The 20,535-nt window shown below is 44.1% G+C and overlaps 1 protein-coding gene across 7 annotated transcripts in view; it reads left to right on the top strand.

Moving 5' to 3' along the window:
- MSRA (methionine sulfoxide reductase A) overlaps nucleotides 1-20,535 on the top strand; it is a 433,629-nt gene that overhangs the window by 313,992 nt on the left and 99,102 nt on the right. For all 7 annotated transcript variants that reach the window (XM_073624832.1, XM_073624830.1, XM_073624831.1 and 4 more), the window contains one exon: nucleotides 19,064-19,170. In XM_073624832.1, the coding sequence (XP_073480933.1) occupies nucleotides 19,064-19,170 (107 nt within the window). The remainder of the gene's footprint in view (nucleotides 1-19,063; nucleotides 19,171-20,535) is intronic.

Raw genomic sequence — 20,535 nt, 5'->3', positions numbered from 1 at the left:
TGTGGAGGGGATGGGCTACCACTGACATGACAGCGATCACTGCTCCCGATGACAGGGAGCAGTGGATCTCTGTCATGTCACTAGACAGAACGGGGAAATGCCTTGTTTACATAGACACCTGCTCGTTCTGCCGCTCTGTGTCACGATCGCGGGCACCCGGCAGACATCGAGTCCGCGGGCATGGTCACGGAGCGCGCGGCATCTTAAAGGGGACGTACCTGTACGCCCATTTGCCCAGCCGTGCCATTGTGCCGACGTATATTGCCGTGCGCCGGTCGGCATGTGGTTAAACAATATTGGATATTTATTTAGCAATAACCTCACCGTGTGTTGTAACAGTAGGAAGATTTTTTTCACATGGTAATATTACAACATTTGTGTTTAACCACCTCCAGTCCGGGCCAATTCTGGCATTCCTTTCCTACATGTAAGAAACATCTTTTTTTTTTTGCTAGAAAAGGACTTGGAACCCCCAAACATTATGTATTTTTTTTTTTTTTTTTAGCAGAGGCCCTAGAGAATAAAATGGTGAGCATTGCATATGTTTACAGTGCCTTGACAAAGTATTCATACCCCATGAAATTTTCCACATTTTGACATGCGACAACCAAAAATGTAAATGTATTTTATTGGCATTTAATGTGATAGACTAAAACAAAGTGGCACATAATTCTGAAGTGAAAGGAAAATAATAATTTTTTTTTTTACAACAAAATATGTGAAAAGTGTGGCGTGCATTTGTATTCAGCCCCCTTTACTTTGATACCCCTAACTAAAATCTAGTGGAACTAATTGCCTTCAGAAGTCACCTAATTAGTAAATAGAATCCACCTGTGTGCAATTTAATTTCAGTATAAATATAGCTGTTCTATGAAGCCCTCAGAGGTTTGTTAGAAAACAGCATCATGAAGGCCAAGGAACACACCAGACAGGTCAGGGATAAAGTTGTGGAGAAGTTTAAAGCAGGGTTAGGTTATAAAAATAATAACCCAAGCTATGCACATCTCATGGAGCACTGTTCAATCCATCATCCGAAAATAGAAAGAGTATGACATAACTGCAAACCTACCAAGACATGGCCGTCCACCTAAACTGACAGGCCGGGCAAGGAGAGCATTAATCAGAGAAGCAGCCAAGAGGTCCATGGTAACTCTGGAGGAGCTGCAGAGATCCACAGCTCAGGTGGGAGAATCTGTCCACAGGACAACTATTAGTCGTGCTCTCCACAAATCTGGCCTTTATGAAAGAGTGGCAAGAAGAAAGACATTGGTAAAAGAAAGTCATAAGAAGTCCCGTTTGCAGTTTGCAAGAAGCCATGTGGGGGACACAGCAAACATGTGGAAGAAGGTGCTCTGGTCAGATGAGACCAAAATTGAACGTTTTGGCCTAAAAGCAAAACGCTGTGAATGACGGAAAACTAACACTGCACATTACCCTGAACACACCGTCCCCACTGTGAAACATGGTGGTGGCAGCATCATGTAGGGATGCTTTTCTTCAGCAGGGACAGGGAAGCTGGTCAGAGTTGATGGGAAGATGGATGGAGCCAAATACAGGGCAATCTTAGAAGAAAACCTGTTAGAGTCTGCAAAAGACTTGAGACTGGGGCGGAGGTTCACCTTCCAGCAGGACAACGACCCTAAACATACAGCCAGAGCTACAATGGAATGGTTTAGATAAAAGCATATTCATGTGTTAGAATGGCCCAGTCAAAGTCCAGACCTAAATCCAATTGAGAATCTGTGGCAAGACTTGAAAATTGCTGTTCACAGACGCTCTCCATCCAATCTGACAGAGCTTGAGATATTGTGCAAAGAAGAATGGGCAAAAATGTCACTCTCTAGATGCGCAACACATAAAATGTAAGTTTTTGGTTGTAACATGACAAAATGTGGAAAATTGTGCTGTATGTCACACGATATTTGTGATATTTCTTAGAACCACCAAACATTATATATATATATATTTTTAGCAGAGACCCTAGGGAATAAAATGGCGACCATTGCAATATTTTATGTCACTCCTTCAAATGCAATTTTTTTGATCAGCTTTATTGCTATTACAAGGGATGAACAACATCCCTTGTAATAGCATGGACCATGACAGGTCTTCTTTATGGAGAGATCTGGGGTCTATTAGACCCCAAATCTCTCCTCTGGCCTCCAATGCAGCTGATCAAACAGCCAGGTAAACAAAGAGCCTAAACAGGAAGTGTCTAAATCCTTGTCACTTCCTGTTTGACGTCTACATCCGTTCCTCTCACTGTGTGCCTAGAGCTGAATGCCACCCGTTGCATTTTTACTGGGCTTTCTGAATCGCACGGGAGAGACTGGTTAAGGCGGCTGTGGTGGGAGGAAGGTGGGACCCCCTTCTGCCCCCTGTAAAAGTAATTCAGCGGCTTGTTAGCTACTTGGATTACTTTTACTTTGTGCAGAACTGCCTGTTCTAAAAGAGGATATCTTGATCATTGCTGCAGCGATGACCAAGATATCACTCTTCCCGTCCAAGGATGTTTATAAACGTACAGCGGTTGGAAATGGAAAAAAATAGAAAATGTCCTTTTTCAAAATAGATACTTTTTACATTTTTGATATTAAATAAATGTTAATATTTTATTTCAAGTTATGAACTTATATACTGTCGTGATGTGACCCTGATGAAGAGGGAAGTGTCCACTGAAACATGTTTCTTTTTTATTTCAAGTTATTACATTTTATACTGTTGTGATGTGACCCTGATGGAGGTGGGAAGTGCCCCCTAAAATGTGTTATTTATTTTTTTTATTTAAAGTTATTCATGTTTATACTGTTGTTTTGTGACCCTGATGAAGGGGGGCGGGGAGTGTCCCCTGAAGTGTGTTGTTTCTCATTTTATTTCAAGTTATAAACTTTTATACTGTTGTGATCCTGATGAAGGGAGTGGAGGGTGTCTCTTGAAATGTATCGTTTCTCTTTTTATTTCAAGGTATAAACTTTTTGTTTCTTTTTTTTTATTTCAGGTTATAAACTTTTATACTGTTGCATTGTGATCCTGATGAAGGGGGAGTGTCTCCTGAAATGTGTTGTTTCTTTTTTATTTTAAGCTAAAAACTTGTATACTGTTGTGACCCTGATAAAAGGGGGAGTTGCCCCTGAAATGTATTTTCTTTTTTTTTTTTCAAGTTATAAACTTTTATGCTGTTCTGACCCTGTGGAAGGGGGGGAGGAGATTGTCCCCTGAAATGCGTTGTTTCTCTTTTTATTTCTAGGTGTAAACTTATATACTGTTGTGTCCTTGGGTGTCTCCTTGGGTGTCTTCTTGGGTGTCTTCTTTTTTTATTTCAAGTAATAAACTTTTAATTTGTTGTGTGGCCACACTGATGAAGGGGTACTGTCTCCTGAAATGTGTTGTTTCTTTTTTATTTAACGTTATAAACTTTTATACTGTTGTGTAGTGTCCCCTGAAAGGTGTTGTTTCTTTTTTTTATTTCAAGTTATAAACCTTTATACTGTTGTGATGTGACCCTGATTAAAGGGTGTGTGTGGGTCTCCTGAAACATGTTGTTTCTCCTTTTATTTCAAGTATTAATCTTGAAATAAAAACTTGTATAAAAACTCAGGGATTTGACCCTGATAAGGGGGGGGGGGGTGTCCCCTGAAATGTGTTGATTCTCTTTTTTATTTCCAGTTATAAGCTTTTATACTGTTGTGTTGCAACCCTGATGAATGGGGGAGTGCCCCCTGAAACATGGTGTTTCTTTTTTTCTTATTTCAAGTTATAAACTTTTATAGTTTTGTTGTCATGTGACCCTGATGAAGTGATGAAGAGGGGAGAGTCCCCTGAAACAAGTTGTTATTTTTATTTCAAGTTATAAATGTTTATAGTATTGGGATATTCCCCCGATGAAGGGGGGGGGGGGGGTATTCCCCTGAAATGTGTTGTTTCTTTTTTTTTTTTTTCAAGTTATAAACATTTACACTGTTGTTCTGCAACCCTGATAAATGGGGAAGTGTCCCCTGAAACATGTTGTTTCTTTTTTTATTTAAAATAAGACAATCATTTGCAATAGGAGGTTTAACACCTCTTATGCCTATACCCAGGACACTGTTGTCAGCTCTCTATAATCCTTTTTCACACTGAATTGTAGCCATCTAGTGGCCATAATGCTGTATTTTTTTTTCAGTCAGGACAAGAACCTCATTATGGCCACTAGATGGCTCTAGAGATCATAGGAAATCACTGTATTAAGCAAAATATAACCAGAATTGGTCACGACTGGGCAAATGCTTGTCACAATCATCCAACAAATTATTATAGTAGATCAAAAAAGGTATAAACCATAACTAAATGACATTTCTTTTGCTAAACATCATAGTGTATAAATTGGCATTGTTTTGTATTCTTTGTTACATCTCAGCACTGCTGATTTCCTGCAGCTGCCTTACAGCCACTTCCTGTCAGCGATTGGATGTATGTCATTCCTCGGGGAGAGTTTCCTGATGGTGACAATAATGGACCATGCCTGTGTAATGTGTGTTGAAATGGCTGCTTGTCAGGGATTTTTTAAGCAGGAATGTGGGGCAACAGCAGCAGCCAGCTTCAATAGACCCTCCTAACGCCCCCCAGCTCTGAATGTAATGGCAAGGGGTGCTGGAGGGTCTATTAATTCTGGCTGCTGTGGGATCTATTGTCACTGGGGGTATTTATTGTTGCTGGGGTGGTCTTATGTTGCTGGGGGGGGGGGGCAATTATTGCTGAGAGAGATCTACTTTTGAGGGAGGAATCTATTGTTGTAGGTTGCTGGAGGGTCTGTTGATGCTGATGGGGAGTTAAATTTTGCTTGGGGGATCTATTGTTTCTGGGGGATCTATTGTTGCTGGAGGGGGTCTATTGTTGCTGGCAGTATCTGTTGTTGCTGCTGGGGCTGTTGCTGGGGTGCTGGGGGAGGTCTATGTTTGCTGACGGGGCCTTTTGTTGTTGGAGGGATCTATTGTTGCTGGGGGGTCTATTGTTATTAGGTGGCTCTTTTGTTGCTGGGGGGAATATTGTTGCTGAGGGGGTCTATTTTTGCTGGGGGGGGGTCTATTTTTGCTGATGCGGCCCGCTGTCATTGGAGAGATGTAGTGTTGATGGGGGATCTATTGTTGATGGGGGGCTATGGTTGCAGAGGGTCTATTGTTATTAGTGGATCTATTGTTTTCTGGGGGCTATGGTTGCGGAGAGAGGTCTATTGTTGCTGAGGGATGATATTGATTTTGGTGGGATCTATTGTTAGAGGGATCTATTGTTTTTGGAGGATCTTTTTTTGCTTTGGGAACGCTGTTGCTGGGGTAGTATTGTTGCAGTTGGGTCTATTGTTGCTGAGGGGGTCTAAAGTTGGTGAATCTATTGTTGCTGATGGGATCTATTGTTGCTAGGGGGGGGTCTATTTTTGCTGATGGGGCCTATTTTTGTTAGAGAGATCTAGTGTTGCTGGGCGCTATTGTTATTAAGGGGATCTAATGTTGCTGGGTGGGGGGCTATTGTTGCTTATGGATGATATTGATGTTGATGAGATCTTTTGATATCGGGGGGTTGTATTGTTGCTGGGGAGATCTATTTTTGTTGGGGACACCTATTTTTGTTGGGGACACCTATTCTTTCTGAGGGAGTCTATTGTTGCTGGGGAATCTATTGTTAGTGGGGGATCTTTGTTTGCTTTGGGAACGTTGTTGCTGGGGTAGTATTGTTGCAGTAGTGGGGTCTATTGTTGGTGGATCTATTGTTACTGAGTGGATCTATTGTTGCTGGGGGTCTATTTTTGTTGATGGGGCCTATTTTCGTTAGAGAGATCTAGTGTTGCTGGGGGCTATTGTTATTAAGGGGATCTATTGTTGCTGGGGGCTATTGTTGCTGAGGGATGATATTGATGTTGGTGGGATCTATTATTGTTGGGGAGACCTATTCTTTCTGAGGGAGACTATTGTTGCTGGGGAATCTATTGTTAGTGGGGGGAATCTATTGTGTTTGGGGGATCTTTGTTTGCTTTGGGAAAATTGTTGCTGGAGTAGTGTTGTTGCCGTGGGGGCTATTGTTTGCTAGGGGTTCTATTGTTGCTGGTGGGATCTGTTGTTGGAGTGATCTATTGTTGCCCAAGAATATATTGTTGTTTTGGAGGGGATCTTTTGTTGTTGGGGGATCTATTTTTGCTTTGGGGTCTATTGTCGCTGAGGGGTCTATTGTTGCTGGGAGATCTGTTGTTGCTGAGGGGATCTGTTGTTGCTGGGGAAGGTTATTGTTCCTGGGGGCTATTGTTGCGGGGGATCTATTGTTGCTGGGGCATAGTTGATAGGGGGGGGGGCTATTGTTGCTGGCTGCATGAGAGCTATTTTACTGCAAATTACTTTGCATCACAGAATGATACTTGATTCCATATTCTCTAAAAGGGGCTGTACTGAGAGGTGGGTGGATCCAAGGAACATGCTCAGAGGTGGGTAGGAGGTGGATCCAAGAAACATGCTCAGAGGTGGGTAGGAGGTGGATCCAAGGAACATGCTTAGAGGTGGGTAGGAGTTGGATCCAAGAAACATGCTCAGAGGTGGGTAGGAGGTGGATCCAAGAAACATGCTCAGAGGTGGGTAGGAGGTGGATCCAAGGAACATACACAGAAGTGGGTAGGAGGTGGATCCAAGGAACATGCACAGAAGTGGGTAGGAGGTGGATCCAAGGAACATGCACAGAAGTGGGTAGGAGGTGGATCCAAGGAACATGCTCAGAGCTGAGTAGGGGGTGGATCCAAGGAACATGCTCAGAGGTGGGTAGGAGGTGGATCCAAGGAACATGCTCAGAGGTGGGTAGGAGGTGAATCCAAGGAACATGCTCAGAGGTGGGTAGGAGGTGGATCCAAGGAACATGCTCAGAGCTGAGTAGGGGGTGGATCCAAGGAACATGCACAGAAGTGGGTAGGAGGTGGATCCAAGGAACATGCACAGAGGTGGGTAGGAGGTGAATCCAAGGAACATGCACAGAAGTGGGTAGGAGGTGGATCCAAGGAACATGCACAGAAGTGGGTAGGAGGTGGATCCAAGGAACATGCTCAGAGCTGAGTAGGGGGTGGATCCAAGGAACATGCTCAGAGGTGGGTAGGAGGTGGATCCAAGGAACATGCTCAGAGGTGGGTAGGAGGTGGATTCAAGGAACATGCTCAGAGCTGAGTAGGGGGTGGATCCAAGGAACATGCTCAGAGGTGGGTAGGAGGTGAATCCAAGGAACATGCTCAGAGGTGGGTAGGAGGTGGATCCAAGGAACATGCTCAGAGCTGAGTAGGGGGTGGATCCAAGGAACATGCACAGAAGTGGGTAGGAGGTGGATCCAAGGAACATGCACAGAGGTGGGTAGGAGGTGAATCCAAGGAACATGCTCAGAGGTGGGTAGGAGGTGGATCCAAGGAACATGCTCAGAGCTGAGTAGGGGGTGGATCCAAGGAAGATGCACAGAAGTGGGTAGGAGGTGGATCCAAGGAACATGCACAGAGGTGGGTAGGAGGTGGATCCAAGGAACATGCTCAGAGGTGGGTAGGAGGTGGATCCAAGGAACATGCTCAGAGCTGAGTAGGGGTGGATCCAAGGAACATGTTCAGAGGTGGGTAGGAGGTGAATCCAAGGAACATGCTCAGAGGTGGGTAGGAGGTGGATCCAAGGAACATGCTCAGAGCTGAGTAGGGGGTGGATCCAAGGAACATGCTCAGAGGTGGGTAGGAGGTGGATCCAAGGAACATACACAGAGGTTGGTAGGAGGAGGATCCAAGGAACATGCACAGAGGTGGGTAGGAGGTGGATCCAAGGAACATGCTGAGGTGGGTAGGAGGTGGATCCAAGGAACATGCACAGAAGTGGGTAGGAGGTGGATCCAAGGAACATGCTCAGAGCTGAGTAGGGGGTGGATCCAAGGAACATGCTCAGAGGTGGGTAGGAGGTGGATCCAAGGAACATGCTCAGAGGTGGGTAGGAGGTAGATCCAAGGAACATGCTTAGAGGTGGGTAGAAGTTGGATCCAAGGAACATGCTCAGAGCTGAGTAGGGGGTGGATCCAAGGAACATGCACAGAGGTGGGTAGGAGGTGGATCCAAAGAATATACACAGAGGAGGGTAGGAGGTGGATCCAAGGAACATGCACAGAGGTGGATCCAAGGAACATGCTCAGAGCTGAGTAGGGGGTGGATCCAAGGAACATGCTCAGAGGTGGGTAGGAGGTGGATCCAAGAAACATGCTCAGAGGTGGGTAGGAGGTGGATCCAAGGAACATGCTTAGAGGTGGGTAGGAGTTGGATCCAAGAAACATGCTCAGAGGTGGGTAGGAGGTGGATCCAAGAAACATGCTCAGAGGTGGGTAGGAGGTGGATCCAAGGAACATACACAGAAGTGGGTAGGAGGTGGATCCAAGGAACATGCACAGAAGTGGGTAGGAGGTGGATCCAAGGAACATGCACAGAAGTGGGTAGGAGGTGGATCCAAGGAACATGCTCAGAGCTGAGTAGGGGGTGGATCCAAGGAACATGCTCAGAGGTGGGTAGGAGGTGGATCCAAGGAACATGCTCAGAGGTGGGTAGGAGGTGAATCCAAGGAACATGCTCAGAGGTGGGTAGGAGGTGGATCCAAGGAACATGCTCAGAGCTGAGTAGGGGGTGGATCCAAGGAACATGCACAGAAGTGGGTAGGAGGTGGATCCAAGGAACATGCACAGAGGTGGGTAGGAGGTGAATCCAAGGAACATGCACAGAAGTGGGTAGGAGGTGGATCCAAGGAACATGCACAGAAGTGGGTAGGAGGTGGATCCAAGGAACATGCTCAGAGCTGAGTAGGGGGTGGATCCAAGGAACATGCTCAGAGGTGGGTAGGAGGTGGATCCAAGGAACATGCTCAGAGGTGGGTAGGAGGTGGATTCAAGGAACATGCTCAGAGCTGAGTAGGGGGTGGATCCAAGGAACATGCTCAGAGGTGGGTAGGAGGTGGATCCAAGGAACATACACAGAGGTTGGTAGGAGGAGGATCCAAGGAACATGCACAGAGGTGGGTAGGAGGTGGATCCAAGGAACATGCTGAGGTGGGTAGGAGGTGGATCCAAGGAACATGCACAGAAGTGGGTAGGAGGTGGATCCAAGGAACATGCTCAGAGCTGAGTAGGGGGTGGATCCAAGGAACATGCTCAGAGGTGGGTAGGAGGTGGATCCAAGGAACATGCTCAGAGGTGGGTAGGAGGTAGATCCAAGGAACATGCTTAGAGGTGGGTAGAAGTTGGATCCAAGGAACATGCTCAGAGCTGAGTAGGGGGTGGATCCAAGGAACATGCACAGAGGTGGGTAGGAGGTGGATCCAAAGAATATACACAGAGGAGGGTAGGAGGTGGATCCAAGGAACATGCACAGAGGTGGATCCAAGGAACATGCTCAGAGCTGAGTAGGGGGTGGATCCAAACAACATGCTCAGAGGTGGGTAGGAGGTGGATCCAAGGAACATGCTCAGAGGTGGGTAAGGGGGCGGAGACAAGGTGGTGACTCAGAAAGGGAAAGTACCTGCACCAATTCTCTGAGAAAAAAAAGCCATGCTGCTTGTAATCTCCATTGTAGGCAACTCAGGAGAGTAATTAGGGGGTGGGGGCAGAGCGTTGTCACTGTGTAAGAGGAAGTGTCTTCATGGCAGGATTACCAGGAATTCTTTCAATAAAAGCTGTAGGTGGAATAAAGATGGAAAATGAGAAGAAATTGCATTAAAGGGGGAACTTCACCCAAGGGACCCAATAGATATTGTGGGTCATGGAACATTCCCATTCTTTATCATTGTCTGTTGTGTCGACAGAACAGGAAATAAGGAGGAATCTTCCCAAAACATCATTTTAACATTTCCCCAAATTATCAATAAAAAAAAAAAAAAAAGTTTTGGTTTTAGATTTTTAAGACGAGCTGTGCTGGCATTTGTAGTCTTCCAGCGCTCATTCTTGCTCTATGATATATTCTATTTCCTGTCTTTACTGTCAGTCTATGCGTGTCGGCTCCATTAATCAGAATCTGCGGAGAAATGTACACTGATGTTCATTTGAAAGGAATTAATTATAAAGCGCCCTAATCTATATGTATGGAGGTGGGGGTGAGGGACGGGAATAGCTCTCGATATAACGATGTGCAGACGGCGGCTCCTGTACGGTGGAAGCACCGCCACTTTTATAGCCTAATAATCCGACGTCCTGATTCTCTGTCCATTATTCCATCATAATGAAGGTGATTCATCACAGTCACCGCATCCGCTGGTTTAAACAGGTTCTCCGCTCACAAAAAGAGAGAAAAGTATTTTCAGGTACTTTTAATGCCCTCTGGGGGTCCCATTCTATGAAGAGGTTGGGTATATGCAGGAGTGTACCTAAGAGGCAGCAGAGGGTACAGAGAGTAGAGTGTACCTAAGAGGAAGCAGAGGGTACTGAGAGGGGCACTGGAGTCATGGGGCACTAGCTGAAACTGATGTCTCTGGGGTGCTCTGGAGTCTTGGGGGCGCATAAGGATGTATTGGGATCACTAGATCTCACAGACTGTTGTGGTATGCTCTGGTGTGTACTGCAAGTGTGGGGACAGCATCATTTAACCTGGAAGAGTGAGGATTGTCGTGTTCAGCCTGGAAGAGTGAGGACAACATTGGGACATTATCATTCAACCTGAAAGAATGAGGACAACGTCTTCAACCCGGAAGAGTGAGGATAGCATCATTCAACCTGGAAGAATGTGGACAGTGTCATTCAACCTGGAAGAGTATGGATAAAATCATTCAACCTGGAAGAGTGAAGACAACCTCAGTCAACCCGGAAGAGTGAAGACTGTCATATTCTGCCTGAAAGAGTGAGGACAGCGTCATTCCTCCTGGAAGAGTGAGGACAACGTCATTCAACCTGGAAGAGTGAGGACAGCGCCATTCAACTGGAAAGAGTGAGGAAAATGTCATTCAACCTGGAATAGTGAAGACTGTTGTATTCAGCCTGGAAGAGTGAGGACAGCATGGGGACATTATCATTTAACCTGAAAGAATGAGGACAACGTCTTCAACCCGGAAGAGTGAGGATAGCGTCATTCAACCTGGAAGAGTGAGGACAGCATCATTCGACCTGAAATTGTGAGGACAACATCATTAAACCTGGAAGAGTGAGGACAACATCATTAAACCTGGAAGAGTGACGACAATGTCATTCAACTTGGAATAGTGAAGGCTGTCGTATTCAGCCTGGAAGAGTGAGGACAGTGTCATTCAACCCAGAAGAGTGAGGACAACGTCATTCAACTCGGAAGAGTGAAGACTGACGTATTCAGCCTGGAAGAGTGAGGACAATATTGGGAAAAATTATCATTCAACCTGAAAGAGTGAGGACAACATCTTTCAACCCGGAAGAGTAAGGAGAGCGTCATTCAACCTGGAAGAGTGAGGACAACGTCATTCAAACTGGAGAAGTGAGGACGTCATTGAACCTGGAAGATTGAGGAAAGTGTCAGTCGAACCTGGATGAGTGAGGACAGCATCATTCACCCTGGAAGAGTGAGGAAAGCGTCAATCAACCTAGAGGTGTGTGGACAATGTCATTCAACCTAGAAGAGTGAAGACAATGTCATTCAACCTGGAAGAGGGAGGAGTGTCATTCACCCTGGAAAAGTGAGGACAACGTAATTCCACCTGGAATAGTGAGGACTACGTCAGTCTCACCCGGAAGAGTGAAGACTGTCGTATTCTGCCTGAAAGAGTGAGGACAGCGTCATTCCTCCTGGAAGAGTGAGGACAACGTCATTCAACCTGGAAGAGTGAGGACAGCGCCATTCAACTGGAAAGAGTGAGGAAAATGTCATTCAACCTGGAATAGTGAAGACTGTTGTATTCAGCCTGGAAGAGTGAGGACAGCATGGGGACATTATCATTTAACCTGAAAGAATGAGGACAACGTCTTCAACCCGGAAGAGTGAGGATAGCGTCATTCAACCTGGAAGAGTGAGGACAGTGTCATTCAACCTGGAAGAGTGAGGACAGCATCATTCGACCTGAAATTGTGAGGACAACATCATTAAACCTGGAAGAGTGAGGACAACATCATTAAACCTGGAAGAGTGACGACAATGTCATTCAACTTGGAATAGTGAAGGCTGTCGTATTCAGCCTGGAAGAGTGAGGACAGTGTCATTCAACCCAGAAGAGTGAGGACAACGTCATTCAACTCGGAAGAGTGAAGACTGACGTATTCAGCCTGGAAGAGTGAGGACAATATTGGGAAAAATTATCATTCAACCTGAAAGATTGAGGACAACATCTTTCAACCCGGAAGAGTAAGGAGAGCGTCATTCAACCTGGAGAAGTGAGGACGTCATTGAACCTGGAAGATTGAGGATAATGTCATTCAACCTGGAATAATGAGGAAAGCGTCAATCTAACCTGGATGAGTGAGGACAGCATCATTCACCCTGGAAGAGTGAGGAAAGCGTCAATCAACCTAGAGGTGTGTGGACAATGTCATTCAACCTAGAAGAGTGAAGACAATGTCATTCAACCTGGAAGAGGGAGGAGTGTCATTCACCCTGGAAAAGTGAGGACACCGTAATTCCACCTGGAATAGTGAGGACAACGTCATTCAACCAGGAAGAGTGAGGACTACGTCATTCAACCAGGAAGAGTGAGGACTACGTCATTCAACCTGGAAGTGTGAGGACTACGTCATTCAACTAGGAAGAGTGAGGACTACGTCATTCAACCAGGAAGAGTGAGGACTACGTCATTCAACCTGGAAGAGTGAGGACTACGTCATTCAACCTGGAAGGGTGAGGACTACGTCATTCAACCTGGAAGGGTGAGGACTACGTCATTCAACCTGGAAGGGTGAGGACTACGTCATTCAACCTGGAAGAGTGAGGACTACGTCATTCAACCTGGAAGGGTGAGGACTACGTCATTCAACCTAGAAGAGTGAGGACTACGTCATTCAACCTAGAAGAGTGAGGACAATGTCGTTCAACCTGGAAGAGTGAGGACAATGTCATTCAACCTGGAAGAGGGAGGAGTGCCATTCAACCTGGAAGAGTGATGACAACATCATTCAAACTGGAAGAGTGAGGTTGTCATTGAACCTGGAAGAGAGAGAACAGCTGCATTCAATCTGGAGTGAGGTCAGTATCATTCAGCCTGAAAGACTTGGGCTTCACCATGGTGCCCTGCACTCTCATACATGATGCAGTGAGTGTCACCCTAGGCTGAGATGTCATCATCGGTCTGCTGCAGGCAGGAGGAAGCATTTCCTCGGTCCCCCCTACTCGCCCCCTGTAATCAGACTGCAACATGGACTGATCTGTGTCAATCATTTGTGAACACAGCCCGGAACGTGACAGACACCAGGATTTACATGGCTGTGTCATCCCTAAGCCAGGATCTTAAGCAGATGGTGACTCTCAATAACACCCAAAGATGGTGCTGTCCTTCTGGAGCAAAACACTAGATGAAGGCATTGTCAGGGGGAGTACTGTGACCTCTGTGAGAGGTAATGAATACCTGGGAGTGTCAAAACAACTTAGCATGCACAATACATCTGATGCTAGGTCCACTTTAAACTATTTCGCTATAATTGTGTGCAGTGAAAAATGTGAGTGCAGCAGGAGGCGACCCATGAACGCGGGGTGGACTCTGAGCAGCCCCGCGGACGGGACCCCTGGGCTAGTTGATGCCGCTTGCCCTTCTCTCCCCCCTCCAGGGGAGAACACGGGGTTAATCTGCTGCACTGAGGCTCTGCAGGCGCTGAGGCTTGTCACCATTCATCATAGTTTACCAGTGATCACCGACAGCCAGTCTCAGAATTCTCATCCTCTGTGAGGTCACAGTGGCCTACACTTGGAGGGGAGAAGGATTTTAAGGGATGAAATAAAATGTAACTTTTTTTTTTAGAAAAAGAGACAATATATTCAGACGGATGTATCTGAATATATTCTCTGACTCCCCGTCCCAACTGACAGCAATGGGACTGGGACGCAGAGAATTTTTGTAATTTTTCTTAACGCATTTTGTACGTAATTTCCACACTACAAGATATTTACCTCCCCGCAAAATAACCATTAGAGTCTGCTAATTAAAATTATTACATCAATATGAGTTCTGTGTAATGTAGTGGAATGGGAAAGCATTTTAGAAGAGCTTTAGCCCCCTTTTGATGCGACATTGTGACACACGCAGGGAAAAAAAAAAAAAAAAAATCGGCTTGTGTAAACAACTGGCATAACGTCAAGGTAAGGTCAGGATGGTGAGGATACAAAATAGCTCGACGGTGACTTTTTGCAATCGCTAAATCCAAATGACATTGTGTTCATTTCTGTGAACATTTGGCGCTTGCTCAGTAAACACGAATGTCATCCAGATTATCCAAGGTGAATTTTGTGACCTTGGGAGTGGAATTGAAAAAAAATAAAGAAATATTTTAAATTTGTTTCACTCAAATATGATTTTTATTTTTATATAGTATTTGTATTTTATTATATATTAAATATAATATATTATATTGCTATTTTTATATTTTATTTATATTATATATATATCTATATATAGATATATATCTATATATCTATATATATATATATATATATATAATATACATAAAATATAAAAATAGCAATATAATATATTATATTTAATATATAATAAAATATAAATACTATATAAAAATAATAATCATATTTGAGTGAAACATATTTAAAATATTTCTTTTTTTTTTTTCAAATCCACCCCCAAGGTCCCAAAATTGACCTTGGATAATCTGGATGACATTCATGTTTACTGAGCAAGCGCCAAATGTTCACAGAAATGAACACAATGGCCTTCTTGTATATATATATAGAGAGAGAGAGAGAGAGAGAGAGAGAGAGAGAGAGAGAGAGAGATCTCTCTCTCTCTATATATCTATATATATATAGATATATATATAGATATATCTACATAGATATCTATATATCTATATATATAGATATATAGATATCTATGTAGATATATCTATATATATATCTATAGATATATAGAGAGAGAGATCTCTCTCTCTCTCTCTCTCTCTCTCTCTCTCTCTCTCTCTCTCTCTCTATATATATATACAAGAAGGCCATTGTGTTCATTTCTGTGAACATTTGGCGCTTGCTCAGTAAACATGAATGTCATCCAGATTATCCAAGGTCAATTTTGGGACCTTGGGGGTGGATTTGAAAAAAAAAAAAGAAATATTTTAAATATGTTTCACTCAAATATGATTATTATTTTTATATAGTATTTATATTTTATTATATATTAAATATAATATATTATATTGCTATTTTTATATTTTATGTATATTATATATATATATATCTATATATAGATATATAGATATATATCTATATATAGATATATATATAATATACATAAAATATAAAAATAGCAATATAATATATTATATTTAATATATAATAAAATATAAATACTATATAAAAATAATAATCATATTTGAGTGAAACATATTTAAAATATTTTTTTTTTTCACTCAAATATGATTTTTATTTTTATATAGTATTTACATTTTATTATATATAAAATATAATATATTATATATAGATATATATAGATATATATCTATATATAAAATATAAATAAAATATAAAAATAGTAATATATCTATATGTAAGAAGGCCAGTATGGTGGCCTAAATTTATGGGAGGAGTCCGGGGGGTATATGCAGCCCACTCATCTGTGGTCTTTGTTGGTTCCGGTGCGCGATACCCTCCCTCCCATTCCATTTTTCAGGGCATTTCTTTCCTCAAACATCTATTACTTATCTTGGGCATGCGCACCCTGCCTACAAGACTCTGGTCTCTGGGGGTTGTAGTCTCCTCTGCGCTGCTTGGGAGCTTGAGTGCGGACTACAACTCCCGGAATGCAACAGCTGCCACAAGAAAATTTTATATATATAATATCTGTCTATCTATATATATATATATATATATATAGATATATCTATATATATATACAGTATTTTGTAATAATAATGTTATTGCCATTTTTTATTTACATTTATATGTTTTTATTCTTTTTGTTAAGTTTTCACTTTTTTTCTTTATAATTTTCTTCAATATATTTTATTTATTTACACTTTTTTTCCTTCTTAGGGGGCCTTGATGTGGTTAGTGGAGGCCATGCAGCCGTGCAGCAATAGATCCTTGCTTTCATGACCTATTGCAGCCAGCAATACATCACTATTAGAAGTGATCTGTTGCTGCCCAGCCGCATGGTAGCTGCAGACCAGGTCTCCACTAACCACATCCAGACCCACGATGATGAGAGAATGTTTAAAAAAAATTAAATATATTTAAGTAAAAGTATAAATAGAAAATAAAAATATAATAAAAGATAAAAATATAAATGTATATAAAAATAATATTGATCATTATTATAATAGTAATAATAATATATTGTATTTGTTATTGTAATAATATAATTTAAAATAATGGTAATAATAATATTAATAACAATAATAATAATAATAATAATATTTTTATATACATTTATATAGTGTCATGTGTTCTTTTTATTTTTTCTAAATAACATAATACTCTATATGACCTAGGTGAAAAATCAATTGATTGGGTTGGGATTTTTTTGGTTAATCGCTATTATTATTTTTTTACACTTTTTTTTCTTCATAGGGGGTCTCAATGTGGTTAGCGAAAACACCTGGTCTCATCTCCACCGATCATGTAGCTGTGCAGCAATAGATCACTTCTAATAGTTATGTATTGTTGGTTGCAATCAGCCTGCAATTGATCACTATAGCAAGGATCTATTGCTGCACAGCTGCATGGTCAGTGGAGATGAGACCAGGTGTTTTCGCTAACCACATGCAGACCCCTTAGAAGAAAAAAAGTAAAAAGAAGTAGTAGTGATCAACCAGGAAAATTCCAACCTGATCAATTGATCGCCTTCCATGGTCATGTAGAGTAGTATGGAGGGGTCGCCCAGTACATGCAGGCATACAATCATTGACCAGGATGATGACATCCGACCAGACGGAGAAGAGAGGCCAGCGTCTGTAGACTCCTTAAAAGTGCAGTAAATTCCAAGGAACTCTTTTGACTGAATCATTTCATGAACTCTTTGACCAGGGAACTTATTGCTGGAGGTTCTTGTATTTCTGGACACTTGGTTATTGCTGTAGCCTCCCTGTGCTCATCACTGTCCAGTGCTAATGAAGGGTACTCTCTGCCCAGTGCTGCTAATTAGAACTGCTGAGGAGTACTCGGGGTCCAGTGCTGCTGAGGCGTACTCGGGATCCAGTGCTGCTGACGAGTGCTCGGGGTCCAGTGCTGCGGAGGCGTACTTGGAATCCAGTGCTGCTAAAGAGTACTCGGGGTCCAGTGCTGCTGAGGAGTACTCGGGGTCCAGTGCTGCTGAGGAGTACTCGGGCTCCAGTGCTGCTGAGGAGTACTCGGGGTCCAATGCTGCTGAGGCGTACTTGGGATCCAGTGCTGCTGAGGAGTACTCGGGGTCCAGTGCTGCTGAGGAGTACTCGTGGTCCAGTGCTGCTGAGGAGTACTCGGGGTCCAGTGCTGCTGAGGAGTACTCGGGGTCCAGTGCTGCTAAGGAGTACTCGGGGTCCAGTGCTGCTGAGGAGTACTCGGGGTCTAGTGCTGCTGACGAATACTCGGGCTCCAGTGCTGCTGAGGAGTACTTGGGGTCCAGTGCTGCTGAGGAGTATTCGGGGTCCAGTGCTGCTGAGGAATACTCGGGGTCCAGTGCTGCTGAGGAGTACTCGGGGTCCAGTGCTGCTGAGGAGTACTCAAGGTCTCGTGCTGCTGAGAAGTACTCGGGGTCCAGTGCTGCTGAGGAGTACTCGGGCTCCAGTGCTGCTGAGGAGTACTCGGGGTCCAGTGCTGCTGAAGAGTACTTGGGCTCCAGTGCTGCTGAGGAGTACTCGGGGTCCAGTGCTGCTGAGGAGTACTCGGGGTCCAGTGCTGCTGAGGAGTACTCGGGGTCCAGTGCTGCTGAGGAGTACTCGGGGTCCAGTGCTGCTGAGGAGTACTCGGGGTCCAGTGCTGCTGAAGAGTACTCAGTGCCAGTGCGGCCAAGGAGTACTTAGTGTCCAGTGCTGCCAATTAGAACTCTGTGCCCAGTGCTGCTGAGGAGTACTCGGGGTCCAGTGCTGCTGAGGAGTACTCAGGGTCTAGTGCTGCTAAGGAGTACTTGGGCTCCAGTGCTGCTGAGGAGTACTCGGGCTCCAGTGCTGCTGAGGAGTTCTCGGGGTCCAGTGCTGCAGGAGGAGTAATTGGTGTCTAGTGCTGCTGAGGAGTACTCGGGCTCCAGTGTTGCTGAGGATTACTTGGGGTCCAGTGCTGCTGAAGAGTATTCAGGGCCAGTGCTGCCAAGGAGTACTCAGTGTCCAGTGCTGCCAAGGAGTACTCAGTGTCCAGTGCTGCCAAGGAGTACTCAGTGTCCAGTGCTGCCAAGGAGTACTCAGTGTCCAGTGCTGCCAATTAGAACTCTGTGCCCAGTGCTGCTTAGGAGTACTCTGTGTCCAGTGATGCAGAGGACTAGTTAGTTCCTAGTGTTACTGAGGAGTACTCGGGGTCCTGTGCTGCCAATTAGAACTCTGTGCCCAGTTCTGCTGAGAAGTGCCCACTGTTGCCGAGGAGTACTTGGGGTCCAATGCTGCTGAAGAGTACTCAGTGCCAGTGGTGCCAAAGAGAGTACTCAGTGTACAGTGCTGCTGCCGTGTATTCTGTGCCCAGTGTGGCTTAGGACTACTCGGGGTCCAATGCTGCTGAACAGTACTCAGTGCCAGTGGTACCAAAGAATACTCAGTGCCCAGTGTTGCCAAAGAGCACTTGGTGTTCATTACTGCTGAAGAATACATAGTGCTCATTGCTGCTGATGAGTATTCAAGGTCCAGTGCTGTTGAGAAGTGCTGATTGCCCAGTGCTGCAGATGAGTACTCAGTGTCTGGTGTCGTTGAAGGGAATTGAGTGCCCAGTACTAATAACACACATATAATTACATATTAGCAGAGTTTCAATCTTTTGTTTTATTTGTTCCAGGGATGCGTCAGGGTAACGATGTTGGGCCAATGTATCGCTCTGCAATCTACACCTATACCGAGGAACAGTTGGAAGCTGCCTTGAAATCCAAAGAAGATTACCAGAAGGTAGGAATGTGAGAATTATACACATCACTGTACATTGCTCTTGGAGATGTATAGACCATGATAATAGGCAGGCTTATTGTTTTGCTAGCACCCTGGACAGCTGCCTCGCGCAAGCAAAACACCTAAAGGTTAAGTTCTCCAGTCTACAGGAAAGAAAGGGGTTTTGATCTAAATAAGTAAAAAATCTATCTCTACCCAACCATTAATTGGTTAAGAGCACCAGATATAACCAACGCATTTTGGATTAAAGGACTCCCGTTTCCTCAGGGCTTGAGCAACAAATGTTATTAGAAATCAAGATCGAACACACTAGGAGACCTGAATTAAGGCTAAATTGAGACTAGTGTGTCCTAACGGGAATGTGAACTACCAGCTGTTCAAACCCTGAAGAAGGGGATAGTCCTTTTCCCCTGAAACGCTTTGGCTGTATCTGATGTATTGGATGTACCTTAACCAATAAACGTTTTAAAATACTTTTTAAGTGATGTGAACATTTTTTACAAGAAATGAGATACACATTAAACATGTTGCACAGAGGTTTAGGCAAGGATTGGAATACCTACTGGAGTGCCTTCTGATGCGACATCAGTTTTATGGTGGTCTGTACTTTGAACTGGCCAACAGTTAGCCTATGGGGATCAAGTGATAATTGTTTCTGTATCCTTATCACACACTGAACATGATGTGTGGCCCTTAAATGATGTCAGGAGTCACAGTTGAGGCTTCTTATACCTCTTAAGTTGACAACCACCGGCGTAGGCGCATCCACTTGTCAGATGACTGTGTAGACCCCCTGGTGCCCAAACCTCCCAGAGGGGCCACATGCTGCCCCTTTGTACTTGTTATGTTGGCCCTTGGATCTCAGTAGTCTCTAGCAGGAGTGGGAGCAGGGGTAATAGCCATGACGTCCACTAGCCTCATGGATGTGCCCAGTCTCTCTCTATCTCCAGTCTCCAACCAAACCTGTAGTTGGTCCACAGTCTCTGACCATCATCTTCCCTGGTATGTATGCAATCTCTGACAATCCTCTTTAGCATTGCACACACTGAACATGGAACTGTGGCCCCTTAGTGATGTCAGGAGCCACAGTTGAGGCTTCCTATACCTCATAAATTGGCAACTACTTGCGTAGGCAAACGTAAGCTCTTGGTTGTGCAATCCTGAACCTGGACATGGGTGCCAAACAACTGAGCCCAAACTTTTAGACTGGGCCATCTTGATTTGGGCACTTCTCTGATTGGGTGGAACACTGGTTGACTTGTGCTTTGATGCTGGGAAGTCTCTGTGAGAAGAAAAGGAAAGTCCCAAAAGACGCACATCACAAGCAAAAACCCCTGTGTGTAAAGAGTGAGAGCAACCTTAGCC

This window comes from Aquarana catesbeiana, linkage group LG04 (genome assembly GCF_042186555.1).
Source record: "Aquarana catesbeiana isolate 2022-GZ linkage group LG04, ASM4218655v1, whole genome shotgun sequence".
In the NCBI taxonomy this organism is placed as follows: Eukaryota; Metazoa; Chordata; class Amphibia; order Anura; family Ranidae; genus Aquarana; species Aquarana catesbeiana.
Note: the sequence above shows the minus strand (reverse complement) of the source record. Positions and strands in the feature narration are given on the sequence as shown.